Genomic DNA, 23,187 nt, shown 5'->3' with positions numbered 1-23,187 from the left:
CTTTTTCGACCTACGCCATGAACGCCGTCCTGGACTCTGCTAGCCGTACAGCGGTAGCATCCGCTAATTCGGTGGCAGTCCGCAGGGGCATGTGGCTACGCGAATGGAAGGCAGACTCTGCTTCCAAGAAGTTCTTAACCGGTTTGCCGTTTTCTGGCGACCGATTGTTTGGCGAACGATTGGATGAAATTATTAAGGAATCCAAGGGAAAGGACTCGTCCTTACCCCAGTCCAAACCGAAGAGACCTCAGCAACGGAAAATACAACCGAGGTTTCGGTCCTTTCGGCCCTCAGCCAAGTCCCAATCCTCCTCGTCCAACAGGCCAGAGAAGGGCCAGAGGAACTCTTTTGCGTGGCGGTCTAACTCACGCCCCCAAAAAAACGCAGGAGGCACTGCCTCCAAGGCGGCCTCCTCATGACTTTCGGCCTCCCCGAACCGCATCCTCGGTCGGTGGCAGGCTCTCCCGCTTTTGCGACGCCTGGTGGCCACATGTCCAAGACCGATGGGTGAGAGACATTCTGTCTCACGGTTACAGGATAGAGTTCAGCACTCGTCCTCCGACTCGTTTCTTCAGAACATCTCCGCCCCCATCTCGGGCCGGCGCACTTTTTCAGGCTGTGGGCGTTCTGAAGTCAGAAGGAGTGGTGATTCCCATTCCCCCTCAGGAACATGGTCACGGCTTCTACTCCAACTTGTTCGTGGTGCCAAAGAAGGACGGATCATTCCGTCCCGTTCTGGACCTCAAACTGCTCAACAGGCATGTGAGCACCAGAAGGTTTCGGATGGAATCTCTCCGCTCGGTCATCGCTTCGATGTCACAAGGAGACTTCCTAGCATCAATCGACATCAAGGATGCTTATCTCCATGTGCCGATCGCACCCGAGCATCAACGCTTCCTGCGTTTCGCCATCGGGGACGAACACCTTCAGTTCGTGGCACTGCCTTTCGGCCTGGCGACAGCCCCACGGGTCTTCACCAAGGTCATGGCATCCGTTGTGGCGGTCCTACACTCTCAGGGCCACTCGGTGATCCCTTACTTAGACGATCTCCTAGTCAGGGCACCCTCCCGGGTGGCGTGTCAACACAGCCTGACCGTCGCACTGGAGACTCTCCAGCGGTTCGGGTGGATCATCAACTTCCCAAAGTCCAAGTTGACACCGACCCAATCACTGACTTACCTCGGGATGGAGTTTCATACTCACTCAGCGGTAGTCAAGCTACCGCTGGACAAACAGCTTTCGCTGCAGACAGGGGTGCAATCTCTTCTTCGGGGCCAGTCACACCCCTTGAGGCGCCTCATGCACTTCCTGGGGAAGATGGTGGCAGCAATGGAGGCAGTGCCCTTCGCGCAGTTTCATCTGCGCCCACTCCAATGGGACATTCTCCGCAAATGGGACAGGAGGTCGACGTCCCTCGACAGGAACGTCTCTCTTTCCCTTGCAGCCAAAACCTCTCTTCAGTGGTGGCTTCTTCCCACTTCTCTATCGCAGGGAAAATCCTTCCTGCCCCCATCCTGGGCTGTGGTCACGACGGACGCGAGCCTGTCAGGGTGGGGAGCGGTTTTTCTCCACCACAGGGCTCAGGGAACCTGGACTCCGATAGAGTCTTCCCTTCAGATCAATGTTCTGGAGATAAGGGCAGTGTATCTAGCCCTAAAGGCGTTCCATCGGTGGCTGGAGGGCAGGCAGATCCGCCTACAGTCGGACAACGCCACGGCGGTCGCGTACATCAACCACCAGGGCGGCACGCGCAGCCGTCAAGCCTTCCAGGAAATCCGGCGGATTCTGCTGTGGGCGGAGGCCACAGCCTCCACCATCTCCGCAGTTCACATCCCGGGCGTAGAAAACTGGGAAGCAGACTTTCTCAGTCGTCAGGGCATGGATGCGGGGGAATGGTCCCTTCACCCAGACGTGTTTCGAGAGATCTGTCGCCGCTGGGGAACGCCGGACGTCGATCTCATGGCGTCACGGCACAACAACAAGGTCCCGGCCTTCATGGCACAGTCTCAAGATCACAGAGCTTTGGCGGCGGACGCGTTAGTTCAGGATTGGTCGCAGTTTCGACTCCCTTATGTGTTTCCTCCTCTGGCGATGTTGCCCAGAGTGTTACGCAAGATCAGATCCGACTGTCGTCGCGCCATTCTCGTCGCTCCAGATTGGCCGAGGCGGTCGTGGTACCCGGATCTGTGGCATCTCACGGTGGGTCAGCCGTGGGCGCTTCCAGACCGCACAGACCTGCTGTCACAAGGCCCGTTTTTCCATCTGAATTCTGCGGCCCTCAACCTGACTGTGTGGCCATTGAGTCCTGGCTCCTAGCGTCGTCGGGTTTATCGCAGGATGTCATTGCCACTATGAGACAGGCCAGGAAACCAACGTCCGCCAAGATCTATTACAGGTCGTGGCGGATCTTCTTGTCCTGGTGCTCTGATAAGGGTTTTACTCCCTGGCCTTTTGCCTTACCCATTTTTCTTTCATTCCTTCAATCCGGAATGGACAAGGGTTTGTCACTCGGCTCTCTCAAGGGACAAGTATCGGCGCTCTCAGTATTTTTTCAAAAGCGCCTGGCAAGGCTTCCGCAGGTCCGCACGTTCCTGCAGGGAGTTTGCCACATAGTCCCACCCTACAAGCGTCCGCTGGAACCCTGGGACCTTAACAGGGTGTTAATGGCTCTTCAAAAACCACCTTTCGAGCCGCTGAGGGATGTTTCTTTATCACGTCTTTCGCAGAAGGTGGCTTTTCTTGTGGCAATTACCTCACTCCGAAGAGTGTCGGAGCTTGCAGCGCTGTCATGCAAATCCCCTTTCCTGGTTTTTCACCAGGATAAGGTGGTTCTGCGTCCTATCCCGGAGTTTCTCCCTAAGGTGGTATCTCCTTTTCATCTCAATCAGGATATCTCCTTACCGTCATTTTGCCCTCATCCAGTTCACCAGTGTGAAAAGGATTTGCATTCATTAGATCTAGTGAGAGCACTCCGGCTCTACGTGTCTCGCACGGCGCCCCTGCGCCATTCAGATGCGCTCTTTGTCCTGGTCGCTGGCCAGCGGAAGGGTTCGCAGGCTTCCAAGTCAACTTTGGCTCGGTGGATCAAGGAACCGATTCTTGAAGCCTACCGTTCTTCGGGGCTTCCTCTTCCTTCGGGGCTGAAAGCCCATTCTACCAGAGCCGTGGGTGCGTCCTGGGCATTGCGACACCGGGCTACGGCTCAGCAGGTGTGTCAGGCAGCTACCTGGTCTAGTCTGCACACCTTCACAAAACACTATCAGGTGCATACCTATGCTTCGGCAGATGCCAGTCTAGGTAGGCGAGTCCTTCAGGCGGCGGTTGCCCACCTGTAGGAAGGGGTCGTTTTTCGGCTCTCTGTTATTGAGGTATTCTTTTACCCACCCAGGGACTGCTTTTGGACGTCCCAATTGTCTGGGTCTCCCAATGCAGCGACAAAGAAGAAGGGAATTTTGTTTACTTACCGTAAATTCCTTTTCTTCTAGCTCCTATTGGGAGTCACAGCACCCGCCCCTGTTCCCTTCGGGCTGTTTGTTCTTTTGTGTACACATGTTATTCATGTTGAATTGTTCCTTTGGTTCATGGTTTTCAGTTCTCCGAACATCCTTCGGATTGAATTTACCTTAGACCAATTTATAAGTTTCCTCCTTCCTGCTTTTGCACCAAAACTGAGGAGCCCGTGATGCACGGGAGAGTGTATAGGCAGAGGGGAGGGGTTACACTTTTTAAAGTGTAATACTTTGTGTGGCCTCCGGAGGCAGAAGCTATACACCCAATTGTCTGGGTCTCCCAATAGGAGCTAGAAGAAAAGGAATTTACGGTAAGTAAACAAAATTCCCTTCTTTGTTTACTTACCGTAAATTCTTTTTCTTATAGTTCCGTATTGGAAGACCCAGCTCCCTCCCTGTTGCCTGTTGGCAATTTCTTGTTCCGCGTGTTTTCACCGGCTGTTGTTGTTGACAGAGTCTCCGGTTGTTCCGGTTTTTGCTCTGTTTTTACTTGTGGGTGGCTATTCTCCTTCAGCTTTTGCACTAAACTGGCTAGATCTGGTTCTCCAGGGGGTGTATAAGCTCAGAGGGAGGAGCTACACTTTTAAGTGTAGTACTTTGTGTGTCCTCCGGAGGCAGAAGCTAAACACCCATGGTCTGGGTCTCCCAATACGGAACTATAAGAAAAAGAATTTACGGTAAGTAAACAAAATTCTCTTTTTTTCTTATACGTGTATGATAACATACTGTATATAAGAGGTTAAGTGTGGGTCCTGTATATAGAAGGCTATATGGGGGCTCATATTGTATTTAGGAGGCTGTGTGGGGCTCATACTGTACTTAGGAGGCTTTGTGGTGGCTCTTACTATATTTAGGAGGCTTTGTGTGGGGCTCATACTGTATGTAGGAGGCTATGTGGGGGCTCATGCTGTATTTATTAGGCTTTGTGAGGACTCATGCTGTATACAGGAAGCTATATGGGGGCTCATATACTATTTAAGAGGCTGTGTGGATGCTCATGCCGTATATAGAGAGGCTGTGTGGGGACTCATACTATATATAGAGGGGCTATGTGGCAGCTCATACTATATATCGGGGGGTCTATGTTTGGCTCATATGGTATGTGGGGGACTCATACTGTATATAGGGGGCTGTGTGTGGCCTCATACTGTGCATAGGGGGATGTCTGAATACTTAATTCTGCTCAATATTAAATGATACAATTAATATTAATGTAAAATAATAATTATAATTAATCTGTTACTATTAATATTCGGCAGAATTCAGTTTAGTCTATTGGTTTAACCATCCACATCAGTCATGGTCTCTCATATGACCCTTCGGGGAAATTAATTACCCACCCCTGCCTTAGATCATCACTTTCTGACATGTGGGTAAACTGAGATTACAATAATAAGAGGCCAGAGAGATAGAAGTTCCAACAATATCATGCATTAAGGGGCCCTTGCCCACACATTTTAAGGCTGTGTGCACACGTTGCGTTTTTTACCGCGGAAACGCTGCGTTTAGAACCGCAGCGTTTCAGTGGCAAATTGCATGCATTCAGCTTTCCCAGCAAAGTGTATGAGAAAGCCGAAAAATCAGTGCACACGCTGCGTTTCTAAACGCAGCGTTTTGGATGCCAAAAATCGGTGCGGAAAGAAAAGCAGCATGTCACTTCTTTTGTGCGGTGTAGCTGCGTTCTCTCCCCCATTGAATCAATGATGTGGGGTCAGAACGCAGCTACACCGCAGTGAGCTGCTTTTTTGTTGCGGTCCGCGGGCTTTGTCGGCATGCCAGAACGCAGGCATTTACCTGGAAGTGAGGTCAAGAGGTTTCCTGTTGACCTCACTTCCTGGCAAAGTCCTGGAAAGCCCCCGGTGTCGCCAAAGTGCCCGCCCCGACCTCCCTCCCAAAAATCCAACATGGCCGCAGTGAGCTGCTTTTTTGTTGCGGTCCGCGGGCTTTGTCGGCATGCCAGAACGCAGGCATTTACCTGGAAGTGAGGTCAAGAGGTTTCCTGTCATGTCAATTTATGCTGCGGAGACGAGAGTGTTCTCTGCAGGTAGCATCCACAGCAGCCTGAACCCAAATCGTGGGCATGGGCAGCTGCAGGAAGGCTGACACTGTGTACTAGACGCCGTGTCGCTGGATCATGGCCACATAGCCTTAGGCCTGTTTCACACGTCAGTGATTCTGGGACGTTTGTGCTTTTTTTTAAACGTACCAGAATCACTGACATACGCAGACCCATTATAATGAATGGGTCTGCTCACACGTCAGTGATTTTTCACTGCACGTGTCTCCGTGCGGCGTACCCGCGTGTGCGTGATTGCCGCACGGAGACATGTCCATTTTTTTCTGGCATCACTGATGTTCCACGGACCACGCAGTGGTGTGGTCCGTGAAACACGTGCCAGAAAAAAACGTGCTTTTAAAATAAAAATCATTTTAACTCACCCGGCGTCCAGCGATGTCCTCTGCAGCCCGTGCAGCTTTGCTGCTTCTGAGCCGGCTCATTATTGTCGCGCATATTCATGATGCGCGACACAGCCGACCCGGAAGCAGCTGCTGCGGGGGTCAGCACCAGCCGGATGCTGCACCGCGGGATCGATCAGCACCATGGAGAGCGGGAGCGGGCGCAGGTGAGATGATTACTGAGTGCAATCACGGGCCACGGAGAACGGAGCCCAGATTGCACTTAGATAACCCACGTGTGCCGTGATTCACGGCACACGGAGGGACATGTGCGTGTTTTACATGCCAGTGAAAAACGTCAGTGTTTTTCACTGACGTGTGAAACGGGCCTAAAAGTGAGAATATTGTTGCTACAGCAACATTTTGGGGGAAGTAGCTGTGGATTCAAAATGCTTAATATACTCCTGAATAAAATCCTTGAGGGGTGCAGATTCCAAAATGGGGTCACTTGTGGGGGTTTTCTGACGTATAGGTACCCAAGGGGCCCTGTTAATGTGACATGGTGCGCGAAGTTTATTTCAACTTTTCCAAAATTCAAATGGTGCTCCTTCCATTCCAAGCCCTCCCATTTATCCAAACAGAATGTGGAGAAGGAAATGACATCACAGGTTTTTTTTTCCAAAGGTCTGTGTTCAACCAACTTTATTAACACTGACAAGTCCTAAAAAACGCATGAAAACCGCATGAAAACCGCATGAAAAACGTATGAAAAACGCATGCGTTTTCGATGCGTTTTTCTCAAAAAGCATTGTTTACAATTCTCCCCTCTGCCAGAGGGTGCTTTTTTTTCCGCGCTGAAAAAAGCAACGTGTGCACATAGCCTAAAAGGGCTCAGCTCATTCAGGACGTCAGCAGGTGCACCAAACAGTCTAGTTGGCTCTAAATCTAAGCGTCATCTGGTTTCCTTGCAGATAAGATCTGTGAACTAGAGTCAAAGGTTGCCCAACACGGACTACAACTCAACATTCCCAGAATTAAAAGAGCCCACAAGAATAAAAAACTAAGTACTTCCCCAGACCATGGTCTCCTGCATGTCCTCACAGAGATCTGCAATCTTGAGTTAAATGGCAACTTGCATTCTGAGCTGGAAGAAACTCTGACCCAGAAGAACAATCAGCTCCAAGATGATCCTCTCCTGAATGGGTTGCTGATGTCACCTTATCTGAAAACCTGTCTGGATACAGTTCTGGAGAACAGTAATCCCCAGAAAATGAAGATTATTGAAGTAAGTTTTTTACATTTTTTTGGATGTCTTAACAAAGTGGATAACATATGGATGATATTTAGCAGTATACTATGTAAAGTCAGCACTGAGAATTTTCTGTACAGACACTGAGCTGAGAAAATGCCATCACAGTATCGAGTGCATCTCTGGGTGAGAATGGGCTACAAAACAAGAATTCACAATCCGTACAGTGCAGTGGATAAGTAAGGCAAGCTGTCTGCAAAGCTGCTTACAATGAAATATCAATGATAGTTCAGGCTTTGTTCTTGACCTGTGTTAGGGGATGTGCACAAGTCGAGTATTCTCAAGAGAATTTTAACCAGAATAGTGGCAGGAAAAATACTTTCATTTGCTATTGCTGTAAAGTGCAGTATTTTTTTACCTTTGAAAAAACCCGCAGAAACAAAATGCAGCAAAAATGGTGCACGTGAATGATCCCTAATAGGGACAACCTCTTCTGATTCCACATGTTTCACGCAGGTAAAATAAAAAAGCCTATACTTCCCATACTGGCGCTGTTCCAGTGGTATCCGGGCTTGCAGTACCGGGGTTCATGTGTGGTTGTGACGTCATGCGAGCCCTGCATCCAATCAGCGCTGGCTTCTGTCTCCCCACCTTCAGAATAAACAAGTTAATCAACCGGAAGTGAGTGGTGCTACTGCACTCCCTTCCTGTTGTTCACTCATTTGGTCTAAAGATGGGAAGAAGGAACCCGGTGATGAATGGACTCGGGGCTTGCATGACGTCACAACCCCTCGTGAGCCCCAGTACTTCGAGCCCGGACGCCACTGGAAGGGCGACGGTATGGGAGGTGAGTATAGGCTTTATTATTTTCCCTGAGGGAAACATGTGGAATCAGAAGGGATTGTCCTACTAGTGGGCAACCCCTTTAATGTATGCGCTGTGAAAAGGTTAGAGGATATCAAACAGACATTCATCACTCTTATCCAATCCCAAGTACCTTTAGCACTGTAGTCCATGGAAGTCAGATCATAGCACTATGGACCACCTACTATTTGCGGCATCCCCGTTAACTCTTCTAATTAGTAGGCTGCTGCCATGTTTTACGTTGTGTCACAGTGTGATGATATCACAGAATCTAGTAAGAAGAAGATGCCACAAGTAGTAGGAAGTTCATAGGACTCTGATCTAGTGGCCACAGACTACTGAAATAATTGCTGGATCAGTGTCCTGCAATTTTTTTTCCTTGACTCTTTTATTCAGTGAATTGGCTTTATATAAAGCTTACAGCTTAAGATTACCTCTCTATTAAGAAGAACAAGAATGCAAGACAATAGCAGCTGATCCATATTAATACCTTTAACTAGTAGTTATCCACAGAATTTGACTTACCCATGTTAGTTTTCACTTTTTATCTCCATAGACCCTAACAGGAAGTGGGAATTTGTCTTCTTATGTCCTGGGAGTGCTGAACACCCAACCCATGCTGCAGATAGACTACATTGCCACTGACCGGACTCTGAACGTCCTCTCTACGATAGAGGACAATCTAAAAGAAGCTGGAGTTTCCGTGGAGCAATGGGACCCATATACCGCTCCACCTAATGGTGTAACTGGGGCCGATCTGTTGGTGTGTAATAGCTCAGCGCATCTCCTACAGAATCCTACACATGTTGTACCCAATATGGCTGCAGCCGTGAAAGATGGAGGGTTCATTTTACTTCATACACACCTAAAAGGAGATATTCTAGGAGAGACCATTGCCTTCCTGAGGACTCAAAATCTCCAACAGAAAGACGGTCTCCTTTCCCAGGTATGATGATGCGTCAGTGCATGGCGGCTGAGCATTCAACTTGCTTTTAATTCTGGGATTTTGGTGATAACTTCATGGGGACGTTATGCCTCTAACCTTTATACATAAAGTGCAATACACAAACTTTGAACTCTATGAAATGTCTTAACCTTGCTAGGCAGAATGGGAGAAGCTGATTGACAGTGCCCACATGGACGTGGTTGCCATGAAGAAGTCCTTCTACAACTCAGTCATTTTCTTATGTCGTCGACGCACCCCACAGAGGAAAGCAGTTGTCCTCTCGGTTGAAGACATGGACTGTGCATGGGTGGAATCACTGAAGGTGGGGCATTTTAATTAAACCCTACATTTAGGGAATGTGCGCACATTAAGACATTTCTGCATCAAAAATATGTAACAATGTGTAGAAAAACATGCCTTTTAGAAGTTTTTATTTTTATGCATTGTTTTCCTAGTCATTACAAGGCTGCAAAACCGCTGAAAGAATTGAACAGCTTCAATTCTGCAAGGAAAAAATAAGCATGAGACTTTAGGAAAGACATTCACTTTAATGGGGCAAAATAAAATGTTTTTAACCAAAATTCGCGGGAAAAACGTGCCGTGTCCTCATACCCTAACTTATAATGTCTAGATATCTGTAATCCTCATCATCTTCTGTTCTATCTTATAGGCAGCTATGGCTGATTTATCAGATCACCGAATTTGGCTAACTGCCCTGAATGAACCAAATTCTGGAATCGTTGGAATGGTAAACTGCCTGCGCCAGGAGCCAGGAGGGAACAGAATTAGGTAAGGCAGACTTCACGGGATGGTGACAAGAACAACATTCAGGTTTTGTATGTCTATATGTAATAATAAATGGATTTTTAGATCTGTGAAGTGTAACAAAATTAAGAAACAATATGACCTCAAATCCATCAAACTTACATAACAGACATGAACAATGTATAAGACCATATAGAAATCATAGAATCATAGAATATTAGAGTTGGAATGGACCTCCTGGGTCATCTAGTCCAACCCCCTGCTCAAAACAGCAAAACAAACAAACAAAACATCACTAAATCATCCCAGACAGATGTCCATCCAACCTCTTTTTAAAGACTTCCATTGAAGGAGAACTCACAACCTCATGAGATGACCTTTTAAAGCGGTATTCCCAATTTTAATGGCATGACATTGATCAATGTGGGCCAACCTCTCAAGATTCTTCTAAGGGAAAAACGTACACTGCAGCCCTCTTATTCCAAGTATCTTGGGGACCTTGGTAATCAGACCCTAACTGTTTAGCAAGGCATTGCATATTGTAATGATATGCTTCCCATTTAATATTAACCCCTTCGCCATCTGGCAACTTTTCGTTTTTCCATTTTTCGCTTTTGTTTGTTCCTCCCTTTCTTCCAAGAGCCATATCTTTCATCAATATTGCCACATAAAGGCTTGTTTATTGTTGGACGAGTTGTACTTTTTCAACACCATTCACTCTGCCTCGTAGTTTACTGGAAAATGGGAAAAAATTCCAAGTGAAATTGCAAAAAAAAGTGTAATTGCACAATGGTGTTTTGAGCTTTTTCTATTTACCATGTTTAGTACATGATAAAACTGACCTGTCATTATGATTCCCCAGGTCAGTACGGATTTGTAGATACCAAACGTATAGGTTTTTTTTATTTAAGTGATGGAAAAGTTTAGAAAAAAAAAGAATTGCTCTTTTGGCACTATTTTCCGAGACATAATATGGCATTTTGATTTCTTCATCGTTCCTTATGGGAGACCCAGACCATGGGTGTATAGCTTCTGCCTCCGGAGGACACACAAAGTACTACACTAAAAAGTGTAGCTCCTCCCTCCTAGCATATACACCCCCTGGATAACCAAATATAGCCAGTTCAATGCTTTGTGTTCAGGAGGCACACATCCACATTCATGCATTCTCATCTGATTTTCATTTTAAAGAGTTTGAAGAAAAGCGGGTCCAAGCCTGGACTCCCGGCATGTCCCTTCTCACCCCACTGTGTCGGCGGTGTTGTTAAGGTTGATTTCAAGGCTGGAGCCTTACATGCCGCGCTCCTTCACCATCCCTCGGGCTCTGGCTTGAAGTGGGAGCCAGCACGGTTCTCACTGCTTTGCAGGAGACCGGTCTCCATCCGCAGCCCTTTCAGGACCCTGCCGAACGGAGCACTCATCCCTCAGGGACCTGGCCCTGCGTCTCACAAGCTAAGTATTGAGACGTTATTGTCAGGGGGGTCCCTTGTACTTTAATGTTGGGGAGAGTGTGTTTTGTACCATTTGTGACATTTCCGGCCGGTTCTCCGGTTTTCACTAGAGAACCGCGCCGAGGGTGCCTGAGCGCCGGCCGCATTGTAAAATCTAGGCCCCGGCTTCGGCCTAGTTTCGTTTTCACTGCCCCTGCATGTCAGTCATGCAGAGGGACAGTGCGGCGCCGCCCACCGGCCGTTCAGCTCAGGGGAGGACACTCCTCTCTGAGGAGAGGTTCCCCTCCCCTGTATATCCCCTTGGCCCTCCGGTTCCCGCTCTTGGACTAGGCCCCGCCCCCCCCTCCTCACTCCGGCGCCATTTTATCAGCGTTCTCACACTGATCGGCGCTGGCTGCTGCATCTCTGCAACCTGTCTGGGGGTCCGAGCTGTGGAATCCGGAGGGCACACAAAACGGTCTGGTAAGCCACAACCTCTGGTTGTGGACTTTCTTATACACTCTCTGGGGGTCATTCTGAAGGAGTGTATTCTTTACTGCAGAGCCTCCACCTCAGCAGCATGTCTCACACTAGGAGCAAGACTGCAAGGCTGTACTCAATATGCACTGCATGTAAGCTCGTACTGCCTGAACCGAGCACATATCCTCATTGAGATGCCTGCTCTAACATGGTGGTGCCTCAGCCTGGAGTCTCCCCAGTGGTCCCTCCGGCTGCTCCGGCCCCGGTGGCTGAACCCCCCGGCTTAGGTAGAAGTGTTTTCTAAATCTATCTCCCAGTCCTTCACCGACTCCATGGGACAGCTGTCCCGGACTCTGCTAACCTTGCATCAACCCCCTTTTCAGGGCGCCTCTGCTGCTTTGGCTCGCTCTGCAGAGCTCACAGAGGATTCTTCATCTGCTCCCAGACCCCGTCCTCCTAAGAGGAGACGCAGGGATCCCTCTCCTTCCTCGTCCCGCGGCTCCGATTCACGAGCCGACCCGCAGGACGAGGAGGATATCTTTACTGGGGGCTCGGACGCTACCTCCATGTGCCCCATTGATCTGACCGAGGGTGATGCAGATGTGAGTGATTTGATTGCGTCCATTAATTTTGTACTGGACCTCAATCCGCCAGCATCAGAGGAGCAACCCTCTCTGGCAGAAAAGCACCAGTTTACCTTGCCTAAGAGAACAAGGAGTGTGTTCTTTAACCACTCCAGTTTTCAAGCCACTGTGTCCAAGCCCAGAGCCTGTCCTGACAAACGCTTCCCAAAGCGTGGTTCTGACGACCGTTATCCTTTTCCACCAGAGGTGGTCAAGGAGTGGGCTCACTCACCAAAGGTAGACCCTCCGGTGTCTAGACTCTCAGCCCGGACAGTTGTATCTGTGGCTGATGGCACCTCACTTAAGCATCCCACTGACCGCCAGGTTGACCTCCTGGCCAAGTCTGTCTATGAGGCGGCAGGGGCCTCGTTCTCCCCATCCTTTGCAGCAGTGTGGGCTCTCAAAGCCATCTCTGCTTCCCTAGAGGAGATGCATTTCCTCACTAGGGACTCTATGCCTGAATTGGTTGCCTTAACTTCCCAGGCTTCAGCCTTTTCAGCCTACGCCATGTCTGCCATGCTGGAGGCCTCTCACCGCACTGCGGTGGCCTCTGCTAATTCCCTCGCTATCCGCAGGATCTTGTGGCTTCGACAGTGGAGGGCAGATGCTTCCTCAAAGAAGTACCTTGCTGGGCTCCCATTTGCTGGGTCCAGGCTGTTCGGTGAACAACTGGATGAAATAATTAAGGAGGCTACTGGCGGGAAGAGTACTTCCTTGCCACAGACTAAAACCAGGAAACCTGTCCAGGGCAGGAACCAGTCGAGGTTTCGTTCCTTTCGTTCCTCTAACTGGTCGTCCTCTAAGCCCTCGGCCTCGTCCACTAACTCAGCCAAGGACCAGAAGCCCACCTGGCGCAAGAAGCCGCGTCCACAAAAGTCCGCAGGAGCTGCTGCCACCAAGGCAGCCTCCTCTTGACTATCTGGCTGAGCCAGCAACGTCCTTGGTCGGTGGCAGGCTCTCCCACTTTGGCGACGTGTGGTTTCAACACGTCTCCGATCAGTGGGTGCGGGATATCATCTCCCACGGCTACAGGATAGAGTTCTCTTCCAGCCCGCCAAACAGATTTTTTCTGTCAACTCCCCCCTGCTCCAAGGCCGCCGCCTTCTCTCAGGCCGTGGCATCCTTGCAGGCCAGCGGAGTGATTGTACCGGTTCCCGCCAGGGAACGGTTCAGAGGTTTTTACTCAAGTCTCTTCCTAGTCCCCAAAAAGGACGGTTCCTTCCGGCCCATCCTGGATCTCAAGCTTCTCAACAAGCATGTTCAGGTGCGGCACTTTCGCATGGAGTCTCTGCGATCAGTCATTGCCTCAATGACCCAAGGAGATTTCCTGGCATCCATCGACATCAGAGATGCCTATCTGCATGTGCCAATTGCAGTTTCACACCAGCGTTGGCTACGTTTTGCAATCGGAGAGGAACATTTCCAATTCGTGGCTCTCCCCTTCGGGATAGCCACGGCCCCTCGAGTATTTACCAAGGTCATGGCAGCAGTGGTTGCGGTTCTGCACCTCCAGGGGTTGGCAGTGATTCCTTACCTGGACGACCTTCTTGTCAAGGCTTCATCCAGCGCAGACTGTCAGCGGAGTGTCTCGCTCACTCTCGCCACTCTTGTTCAATTCGGGTGGCTTGTCAATCTGCCCAAGTCCACTTTGACCCCGACCCAAGAACTCACGTACCTAGGGATGCAATTCGAGACTCTGCCGGCACTTGTCAAGCTGCCCTTAGTCAAACAGCAGTCCCTCCATCTGGCGGTGCGCTCTCTGTTGAGGCCCCGCCGTCATTCCTTCAGGCACCTCATGCACGTGCTGGGTCAGATGGTGGCGTCAATGGAAGCGGTTCCCTTTGCCCAGTTCCATCTGCGTCCTCTGCAGCTGGACATTCTCCGCTGTTGGGACAAGCGGACTTCTTCCTTGCACAGGTTGGTGGCTCTGTCGCCACAGACCAGGAGCTCTCTTCAGTGGTGGCTTCGGCCCCTCTCTCTGTCTAAGGGACGCTCCTTCCTGGCCCCGTCCTGGGTGATCCTCACTACGGATGCCAGTCTATCTGGCTGGGGAGCAGTATTTCTCCACCACCGAGCACAGGGCACTTGGACTCCGTCCGAATCAGCCCTCTCGATCAATGTGCTGGAAATCAGAGCTGTGCTCTTAGCTGTCGTAGCCTTTCACCACCTGTTGGTAGGCAAGCACATTCGAGTCCAGTCAGACAACGCGACAGCAGTTGCCTACATCAATCACCAGGGCGGGACTCGCAGCCGCCTGGCAATGTTGGAGGTTCAACGCATCCTTCAGTGGACGGAGGACTCCAAGTCCACCATATCCGCAGTCCACATCCCAGGCGTAGAAAACTGGGAGGCAGATTATCTCAGCCGTCAAACCGTGGACAACGGCGAGTGGGCTCTGCATCCGGCAGTGTTCCGGTCGATCTGCCGTAAGTGGGGCACTCCGGAAGTGGATCTAATGGCATCCCGGCACAACAACAAGGTCCCGGTTTACGTGGCTCGCTCCCACGATCCTCAGGCCTTTGCAGCGGACGCGCTGGTTCAGGATTGGTCCCAGTTCCGTCTGTGTTACGTGTTTCCCCCTCTAGTTCTCTTGCCCAGAGTCCTGCGCAAGATCGGAATGGAGGGCCGTCGGGTCATAGTCATTGCTCCAGACTGGCCCAGGCGAGCTTGGTACCCAGACCTGCTCCGTCTGTCCGTAGAGGTGCCGTGGCATCTCCCGGACCGTCCAGACCTTCTCTCACAAGGTCCGTTTTTCCGCCAGAATTCTGCAGCTCTCAGATTGACGGCGTGGCTCTTGAGTCCTGGATCCTGACGGCTTCCGGCATTCCTCCCGAAGTCATCTCCACTATGACTCAGGCTCGGAAGTCTTCCTCGGCCAAAATTTACCCCAGGACTTGGAGAATTTTCCTGTCCTGGTGTCGTTCTTCCGGCCATGACCCTTGGCCTTTTTCCCTGCCGACCCTTCTGTCCTTCCTGCAGTCTGGTCTGCAGCTAGGACTATCCATCAATTCCCTCAAGGGACAGGTCTCGGCTCTGTCAGTGTTGTTCCAGCGGCGTATCGCCCGGCTGGCTCAGGTGCGCACCTTCATGCAGGGCGCATCTCACATCATTCCGCCTTACCGGCGGCCTCTGGATCCCTGGGACCTTAATCTGGTCCTCACGGCCTTGCAGAAACCCCCTTTTGAGCCACTTAGGGAGGTTTCTTTGTCTCGTCTTTCACAGAAAGTGGTCTTTCTAGTGGCCATAACTTCCCTCAGGAGAGTCTCTGATTTGGCTGCGCTCTCCTCGGAGTCACCTTTTTTGGTTTTTCACCAAGACAAGGTGGTTCTTCGTCCGTCTCCGGACTTTCTTCCGAAGGTGGTATCTCCTTTCCACCTTAACCAGGATATTTCCCTGCCTTCCTTTTGTCCGGCTCCTGTTCATCGCTTTAAAAAAGCGTTGCATACTCTGGATCTGGTGCGGGCGCTCCGGATCTATGTGTCTCGCACCGCTGCTCTTAGGCGGTGCACCTCTCTCTTTGTGCTGACCACCGGTCAGCGTAAGGGCCTCTCGGCTTCTAAGCCAACCCTAGCTCGCTGGATTAGGTCGGCCATTTCCGATGCCTACCAGTGTACTCAAGTGCCTCCCCCGCCGGGGATCAAGGCACACTCGACCAGAGCTGTCGGTGCCTCTTGGGCTTTCAGGCACCAGGCTACGGCTCAGCAGGTCTGTCAGGCTGCCACTTGGTCCAGTCTGCATACCTTTTCGAAGCACTACCAAGTGCATGCTCATGCTTCGGCAGATGCGAGCTTGGGCAGGCGCATCCTTCAGGCGGCTGTCGCCCAAGTTAGGTTTCGCCTACTTCTCAGTTTTCTGTTTATTCCCACCCATGGACTGCTTTGGAACGTCCCATGGTCTGGGTCTCCCATAAGGAACGATGAAGAAAAAGAGAATTTTGTTTACTTACCGTAAATTCTTTTTCTTATAGTTCCAACATGGGAGACCCAGCACCCTCCCTGTTGCCTGTTGGCAGTTTTCTTGTTCCGTGTGTTTTCACCGGCTGTTGTTGTAGACAGAGGTTCCGGTTGTTCCGGGTTTTGCTCTATCTCTACTTGTGGGTGGTTGTCCTCCTTCAGCTTTTGCACTAAACTGGCTATATTTGGTTATCCAGGGGGTGTATATGCTAGGAGGGAGGAGCTACACTTTTAAGTGTAGTACTTTGTGTGTCCTCCGGAGGCAGAAGCTATACACCCATGGTCTGGGTCTCCCATGTCGGAACTATAAGAAAAAGAATTTACGGTAAGTAAACAAAATTCTCTTTTTTTCTTCTTGTTACGCCTTTTACCCATCAGATTAATTTTTTTATATTTTTGATAGATCGTGCATTTCTGAACGTGGTGATACCAAATATGTGTTATTTATTTCTTTTTTTTAACCCCTTCAGCCCCCAGCCTGTTTTCACCTTAAAGACCCGGCCATTTTTTGCAATTTTGAACAGTGTCACTTTGACAGGTTATAACTCTGGAACACTTCAACGGATCCTGGCGATTCTGAGATTGTTTTTTCGTGACATATTGTACTTCATGTTAGTGGTAAATTTAGGCCGATATGTTTTGCGTTTATTTGTGAAAATTTCGGAAATTTGGCGAAAATTTTGAAAATTTTGCAATTTTCAAAATTTGAAATTTTATGCCCATAAATCTGAGAGATATGTCACACAAAAAAGTTACTAAATAACATTTCCCACATGTCTACTTTACACCAGCGCAATTTTTGAAAAAAAAAAAATTTCCGTTAGGAAGTTAGAAGGGTTCAAAGTTCATCACCAATTTCTCATTTTTCCAACAAAATTTACAAAAAAAAATTTTTTAGGTACCACATCACATTTGGAGTGATTTGAGAAACCTAGGCGACAGAAAATACCCAAAAGTGACCCAATTCTAAAATCTGCACCCCTCACTCTGCTCAAAACCACATCCAAGAAGTTTATTAACCCTTTAGGAGCTTCACAGCAACCAAAGCAATGTAGACGAAAAAATGAAAATTTTACTTTTTTAACACAAAAATGTTACTTTAGCCATAAAAATTAGTATTTTCACAAGGGTATCAGGAAAAATGCATCATAAAATGTATTGTGCATTTTCTCCTGAGTACGCAGATACCCCATATGTGGTGGTAATCAAATGTTTGGGCACACAGCAGGACTCGGAAGGCAAGGAGCGCCATTTGAATTTTTGAGTGCAAAATTAGCTGCACTCATTAGCGGACGCCATGTCGGGTTTGAAGACTCCCCGAGGTGCCTAAACAATGGAGCTCCCCCATAAGTGACCCCATTTTGGAAACTAGAGCCCTCAAATATTTTTTCTAGATGTTTGATGTGCACTTTGAACCCCTGGGGGCTTCACAGAAGTTTATAACGTTGAGCCGTGAAAAGAAAAAAAAATTTTTTTACCACAAAACTGTTGCTTCAACCAGGTAGCTTTTTTTATCACAAGGGTATCAGGAAAAAATGCACCATAAAATGTATTGTGCATTTTCTCCTGAGTACGCAGATACCCCATATGTGGTGGAAATCAAATGTTTGGGCGCACGGCAGGACTCAGAAGGCAAGGAGCGCCATTTCACAGCAAAATTGGTTGGAATTATTAGCGGACGCCATGTTGCGTTTGGAGACCCCCCTGAAGTGCCTAAACAATGGAGCTCCCCCACAATTGACCCCGTTTTGGAAACTAGACCCCTCATGGAATTTATCTAGCTGTTTAGTGAGCACTTTGAACCCCTGGAGGCTTCACAAACGTTTGTAATGTTCAGCAGTGAAAATATTTTATTCTTTTTTTTACCACAAAATTGTTTTTTCAAACAAGTAGCTTTTTTTTCCACAAGGGTATCAGGAAAAAATGCACCATAAAATGTATTGTGCAATTTCTCCTGAGTACGACGATACCTCATATGTGGTGGAAATCAATTGTTTGGGCGTACGGCGGGGCTCAGAAGAGAAGGAGCGCCATTTCACAGTAAAATTGATTGGAATTATTAGCAGACGCCATGTTTCATTTGGAGACCCCCTGAGGTGCCTAAACAATGGAGCTCCCCCACATGTGATCCCATTTTGGAAACTAGACCCCCCCCATACAAAAAAAATTAGTTTGGCGAAATAAAAAATACAGACATCAGTAAAAAAAAAAAAAAAAAATGAGCGCCTGCCACTAAGACCAGTGCCAAACGTGAGAGCAATGCACGAGTCTCGCATCGCATCATCCACTGCAGTCTGGAAGCGAGCAACTGCGCTGGATAATGCGATGTGAGAGGGCGGGGCGGCAGATGAGAAAGGGCGCAGCGGATGGAAAATGGGAAACGGCGCAGCGGGTGGAGGAGCGGCAGAGGATGGGAAAGGGCGCAGAGGATGGATGATGGGAAATGGCGCAGCGGATGGATGGGAAATGGCGCAGCGGATGGAGGAGAGGCAGAGGATGGGGGAGGTGAGATGGGGATACCTACCTTACAGGATGGATCTAGGCAGCAGGATCACAGTAGACAGAAGAGGCAGCAGATGAAGGAGGCAACAGATCGAGGAGGGTGAGAGGGGGCAGTAGATGGAAAATGGGAGAGAGCAGGCAGCAGATCGGGGAGGGGGGCAGAGTCTGATGGGAGAGAGAGATGGCACATGGAGGAGGGGGGGCCCCGGGGGGAGGGTGGCTTGCAGCACATGTAGGGGGAGGATGGCTTGCAGCACATGTAGGGGGAGGGTGGCTTGCAGCACATGTGGGGGGAGGGTGGCTTGCAGCACATGTGGGGGGAGGGTGGCTTGCAGCACATGTGGGGGGAGGGTGGCTTGCAGCACATGTGCTGCAAGCCAGCCACCCTCCCCCCACATGTGCTGCAAGCCAGCCACCCTCCCCCCACATGTGCTGCAAGCACATGGAGGGATAGGAGGTGTGGCGATGGAGAAGGGGCAGCCGATGAAGGAGGCGGCGGCGGCCGCCGATCGGGAACAGTGGGGGCCGATTCAGGGGCAGCAGCGGCTGAAAAGGGTGGGTGCGACGGCGGCGGGGACAGTGGCGAGCAAGGCGGCGGGGACAGCGGTGGATCGGGAGCGGCGGCGGGGACAGCGGTGGAGCGGGAGCATGGCACCGGGGACAGCGGTGGAGCGGGAGCATGGCACCGGGGACAGCGGTGGATCGGGAGCGGCGGCGGGGCGATCGGAGACAGCGGCGGGGACAGCGGTGGAGCGGGAGCAGCGGCGGGGACAGCGGTGGAGCGGGAGCAGCGGCGGGGACTGCGGTGGAGCGGGAGCAGCGGCGGGGCGATCGGAGACAGCGGTGGGGACAGCGGTGGAGCGGGAGCAGCGGCGGGGCGATCGGGGACAGGGGCGGGCGGCGGGGACAGCAACTTACCGCTCTCCTCGGCTTCCAGGGACGGTCACAGGCCGCAGATCCACATTGATTGGAGAGAGCGGTCACAAGACCGGTCTCTCCAATCAGAGCTGGGGGCAGCTGAAGCATCGATCACCCAGCTCCAGCCAATGGCCAGTGCTACAGCAGCACTGATCAGGGCTGGATTTCAATGTTCCAGCCATTTTCAATGGCTGGAACATTACAGTGGCTGTAATTGGCTGAGCGGCGTTCGTCAGCCAATCACAGCCTCTGTAGGTTCGGGGAGGAGGCACCACCCCTCCTGAGGTCAGGCAGAGGTCCCCTCCTTCCCGAATCTACCGTTTAAGTAAACAAATTTCACTCCCCGGTGCTCCGGGACCGCGATTTCGCCATGACGTACTGAGTACGTCATGGGTCGTTTAGCACCATGTCACCATGACGTACTCAGTACGTCAAAGGTCGTTAAGGGGTTAAATTGTTTTATTTTCAATGGAGCAAAAGGGGGCAAATGTTTTTCATATTTTTAAAAACTTTTTTCCCCACTTTTTTTTGTTGATTTTACTAGTCATTGCTAAGCTGAGTATTTTTTTTATTTTTTTTTTTTCATTTTACCATACAGTTCCAGAGATATGGGCCTTTGTATTTAGTGATAATTTCTATGGCATTTGCTCACAGGATACTCTGGGTCATCTACAGTCTGTTCTCCATTATTGCCCAGTGAGCACCGCCCCCATGGTAAAAACCATAGACTTAGCACTAAACAAAAAGGAAGACGGGACACATGGCAGAAAAAAACAAAAACAAAAAAATGGAATAAAATAACTGCACTGGTCACCTTTGACCTGTTGACAGGTCCTTATATTATTATGAACGTACATTATCTGTCTCATGCCACCCATTTCTGTTTACGCATTACTAGAAAGAAATTGTATTTATTGAGTTAAATAACATTAACTATTAATGTTCCTTCATGCATAGCTACAGTACAGCTTGACATTTTATTTTCAGGTGCATCTTTAACTCTGATGTGAATTCACATAAAGTATCTGAAAAAGAGATTCTGCAGCAGCAGAGCCAGGATCTGGCAATGAATGTCTACCAGGACGGAAGATGGGGAGCCTTCCGACACACACCTTTTCTGAGAGGTGAGTATATAACTATTTTTGAGATGAATGGCAGTATTAGATGAATGGCAGTATTTATGTAAGTAGGATGAGCATCATACTGTATGTGCCATGTGCCTGCTCCATAGATAATTTGGTTGATGTAGAAGTCATAGATAAACCATCACGGGGATAAACTGGTTAAGATCTCAATGTCTTAATAGTAAAGTGCTGGGGAATATGTTAGCGCTGTATAAATACAATTATTACTACTATTATTATTATCATACAGTGTGTCCACCCATATCCTGTCCACCGCCATTAACTTGAGAACGGCAGCAGTTATAGGCATAGAAGTGGTGTCTAGCTATAGTAAACTAGCCATGCGCTACGCAATGAAACCACCTATAGCGCCATCTGGTGGAAAACAACGGAGTTAGCATTTTCTTTATCGTTCCTATGGGAGACCCAGACATTGGGTGTATAGCTTCTGCCTCCGGAGGACACACAAAGTACTACACTAAAAAGTGTAGCTCCTCCCTCTGAGCATATACACCCCCTGGATAACCAGATCTAGCCAGTTCATTGCTTTGTGTTCAGGAGGCATACATCCACACATGCATTCTCATCTGATTTTTCATTTTTGGAAAGTTTTTGAAGAAAAGCGGGTCCAAGCCTGGACTCCTGGCATGTCCCTTCTCACCCCACTGTGTCGGCGGTGCTGTTAAGGTTGATTTACAAGGCTGGAGCCTTACATGCCGCGCTCCTTCACCATCCCTCGGGCTCTGGCTTGAAGTGGGAGCCAGCACGGTTCTCCTTGCTTTGCAGGAGACCGGTCTCCATCCGCAGCCCTTCAGGATCCTGCTGGACGGAGCACTCATCCCCAGGGACTTGGAACCCTGCGTCTCAGCAAGCTAAGTACCTGAGACGTTTATATTCGGGGGGTCCCGGTACTTTATTATGGTGGGAGAGTGTGCTGTGTAACTTTTGTGACATTTCCGGCCGGTTCTCTGGCTGTCGCCTGAGAACCGCGCCGTTGGTGCCTGCGCGCCGGCCGCATCGCTTAAATTTAGGCCCCGGCTTCGCCGGAGGCCTACTTTCGATTTCACTGCCCTCGCATGTCAATCATGCAGAGGGACAGTGCGGCTCCGCCCAGTGGCCGTTCGGCACAGGGGAGGGACACTCCTCTCTGAGTACATGTCCCCTCCCCTGTAAATCTCCTTGGCCCTCCAGATCCCGCTCTCAGAGCAGGTCCCGCCCCCTCTCCTCGCTCCGGCGCCATTTTCTCAGCGTTTTTCTCTGGATCAGCGCTGGCTGCAGCAGCCCTGTTAAGCTGCTTGGGGGTCCGGGCTGTGGGATCTGGAGGGCACAGAAACGGTCTGGTAAGCCACAACCTCCGGTTGTGGACCTTCTTATATACTCTCTGGGGGTCATTCTGGCTCAGAGCCCCCACTTCAGCAGCATGTCTCACACGAGGAGCAAGGCTGTACTCAATATGCACTGCATGTAAGCTCGTGCTGCCTGAACCGAGCACATATCCACATTGTGATGCCTGCTCTAACCTGACAATGCCTCAGCCTGGAATCGCACCCACAGTGGTCCCTCCGGCTGCTCCGGCTCCGGTGGCTGAACCCCCGGCTTGGGTAGAATCCTTCTCTAGGTCAATCTCCCAGTCTTTTGCCGACTCCATGGGACAGCTGTCCCGAACTTTGCTGAACATGCATCAGCCCCCTTCTCAGGGCGCCTCTGCTGCTAGGGCTCTCTCAGCAGAGCTCACAGAGGATTCTTCATCTGGTCCCAGACCCCGTCCTCCTAAAAGGAGATGCAGGGTCCCCTCTCCTTCCTCGTCCCGCGGCTCTGATTCACGAGCTGACTCGCAGGACGAGGAGGATGCCTTTACTGGGGGCTCGGACGCTACCTCCATGTGCCCCATTGATCTGTCCGAAAGTGACGCAGATGTTAGTGATTTGATTGCGTACATTAATTCTGTACTGGACCTCAATCCGCCAGTATCAGAGGAGCAACCCTCTCTGGCAGAAAAGCACCAGTTTACCTTGCCTAAGAGGACAAGGAGTGTGTTCTTTAACCACTCCAGTTTTCAGGCCACTGTGACCAAGCCTAGGGCCTGTCCTGACAAACGCTTCCCAAAGCGTGGTTCTGATGACCGTTTTCCCTTTCCACCTGAGGTGGTCAAGGAGTGGGCTCATTCACCAAAGGTAGACCCTCCGGTGTCTCAGCCCGGACCGTTGTATCAGTGGCTGATGGCACCTCTCTTAAGGATTCCACTGACCGCCAGGTTGACCTTCTGGCCAAATCTGTATATGAGGCGGCTGGGGCCTCGTTCTCCCCATCTTTTGCAGCAGTGTGGGCTCTCAAGGCCATCTCTGCTTCTCTAGAGGAGATGCATTCCCTCACCAGGGAATCTATGCCCGAAATGGTTGCCTTAACTTCCCAAGCTTAAGCTTTTTC

General features: G+C 50.1%; 1 protein-coding gene across 1 annotated transcript in view; it reads left to right on the top strand.

The window, feature by feature from the left end:
* The window catches only part of FASN (fatty acid synthase), a 196,418-nt gene that overhangs the window by 106,932 nt on the left and 66,299 nt on the right, over positions 1–23,187 (top strand). Inside the window, exons 22-26 of the mRNA XM_075349737.1 lie at positions 6,878–7,191; positions 8,576–8,965; positions 9,123–9,287; positions 9,636–9,754; positions 20,624–20,760. Of these exons, the coding sequence (XP_075205852.1) occupies positions 6,878–7,191; positions 8,576–8,965; positions 9,123–9,287; positions 9,636–9,754; positions 20,624–20,760 (1,125 nt within the window). The remainder of the gene's footprint in view (positions 1–6,877; positions 7,192–8,575; positions 8,966–9,122; positions 9,288–9,635; positions 9,755–20,623; positions 20,761–23,187) is intronic.

This window comes from Anomaloglossus baeobatrachus, chromosome 5 (genome assembly GCF_048569485.1).
Source record: "Anomaloglossus baeobatrachus isolate aAnoBae1 chromosome 5, aAnoBae1.hap1, whole genome shotgun sequence".
NCBI classification, from domain to species: Eukaryota; Metazoa; Chordata; class Amphibia; order Anura; family Aromobatidae; genus Anomaloglossus; species Anomaloglossus baeobatrachus.
This window is presented reverse-complemented; position numbering and strand designations above follow the sequence as displayed.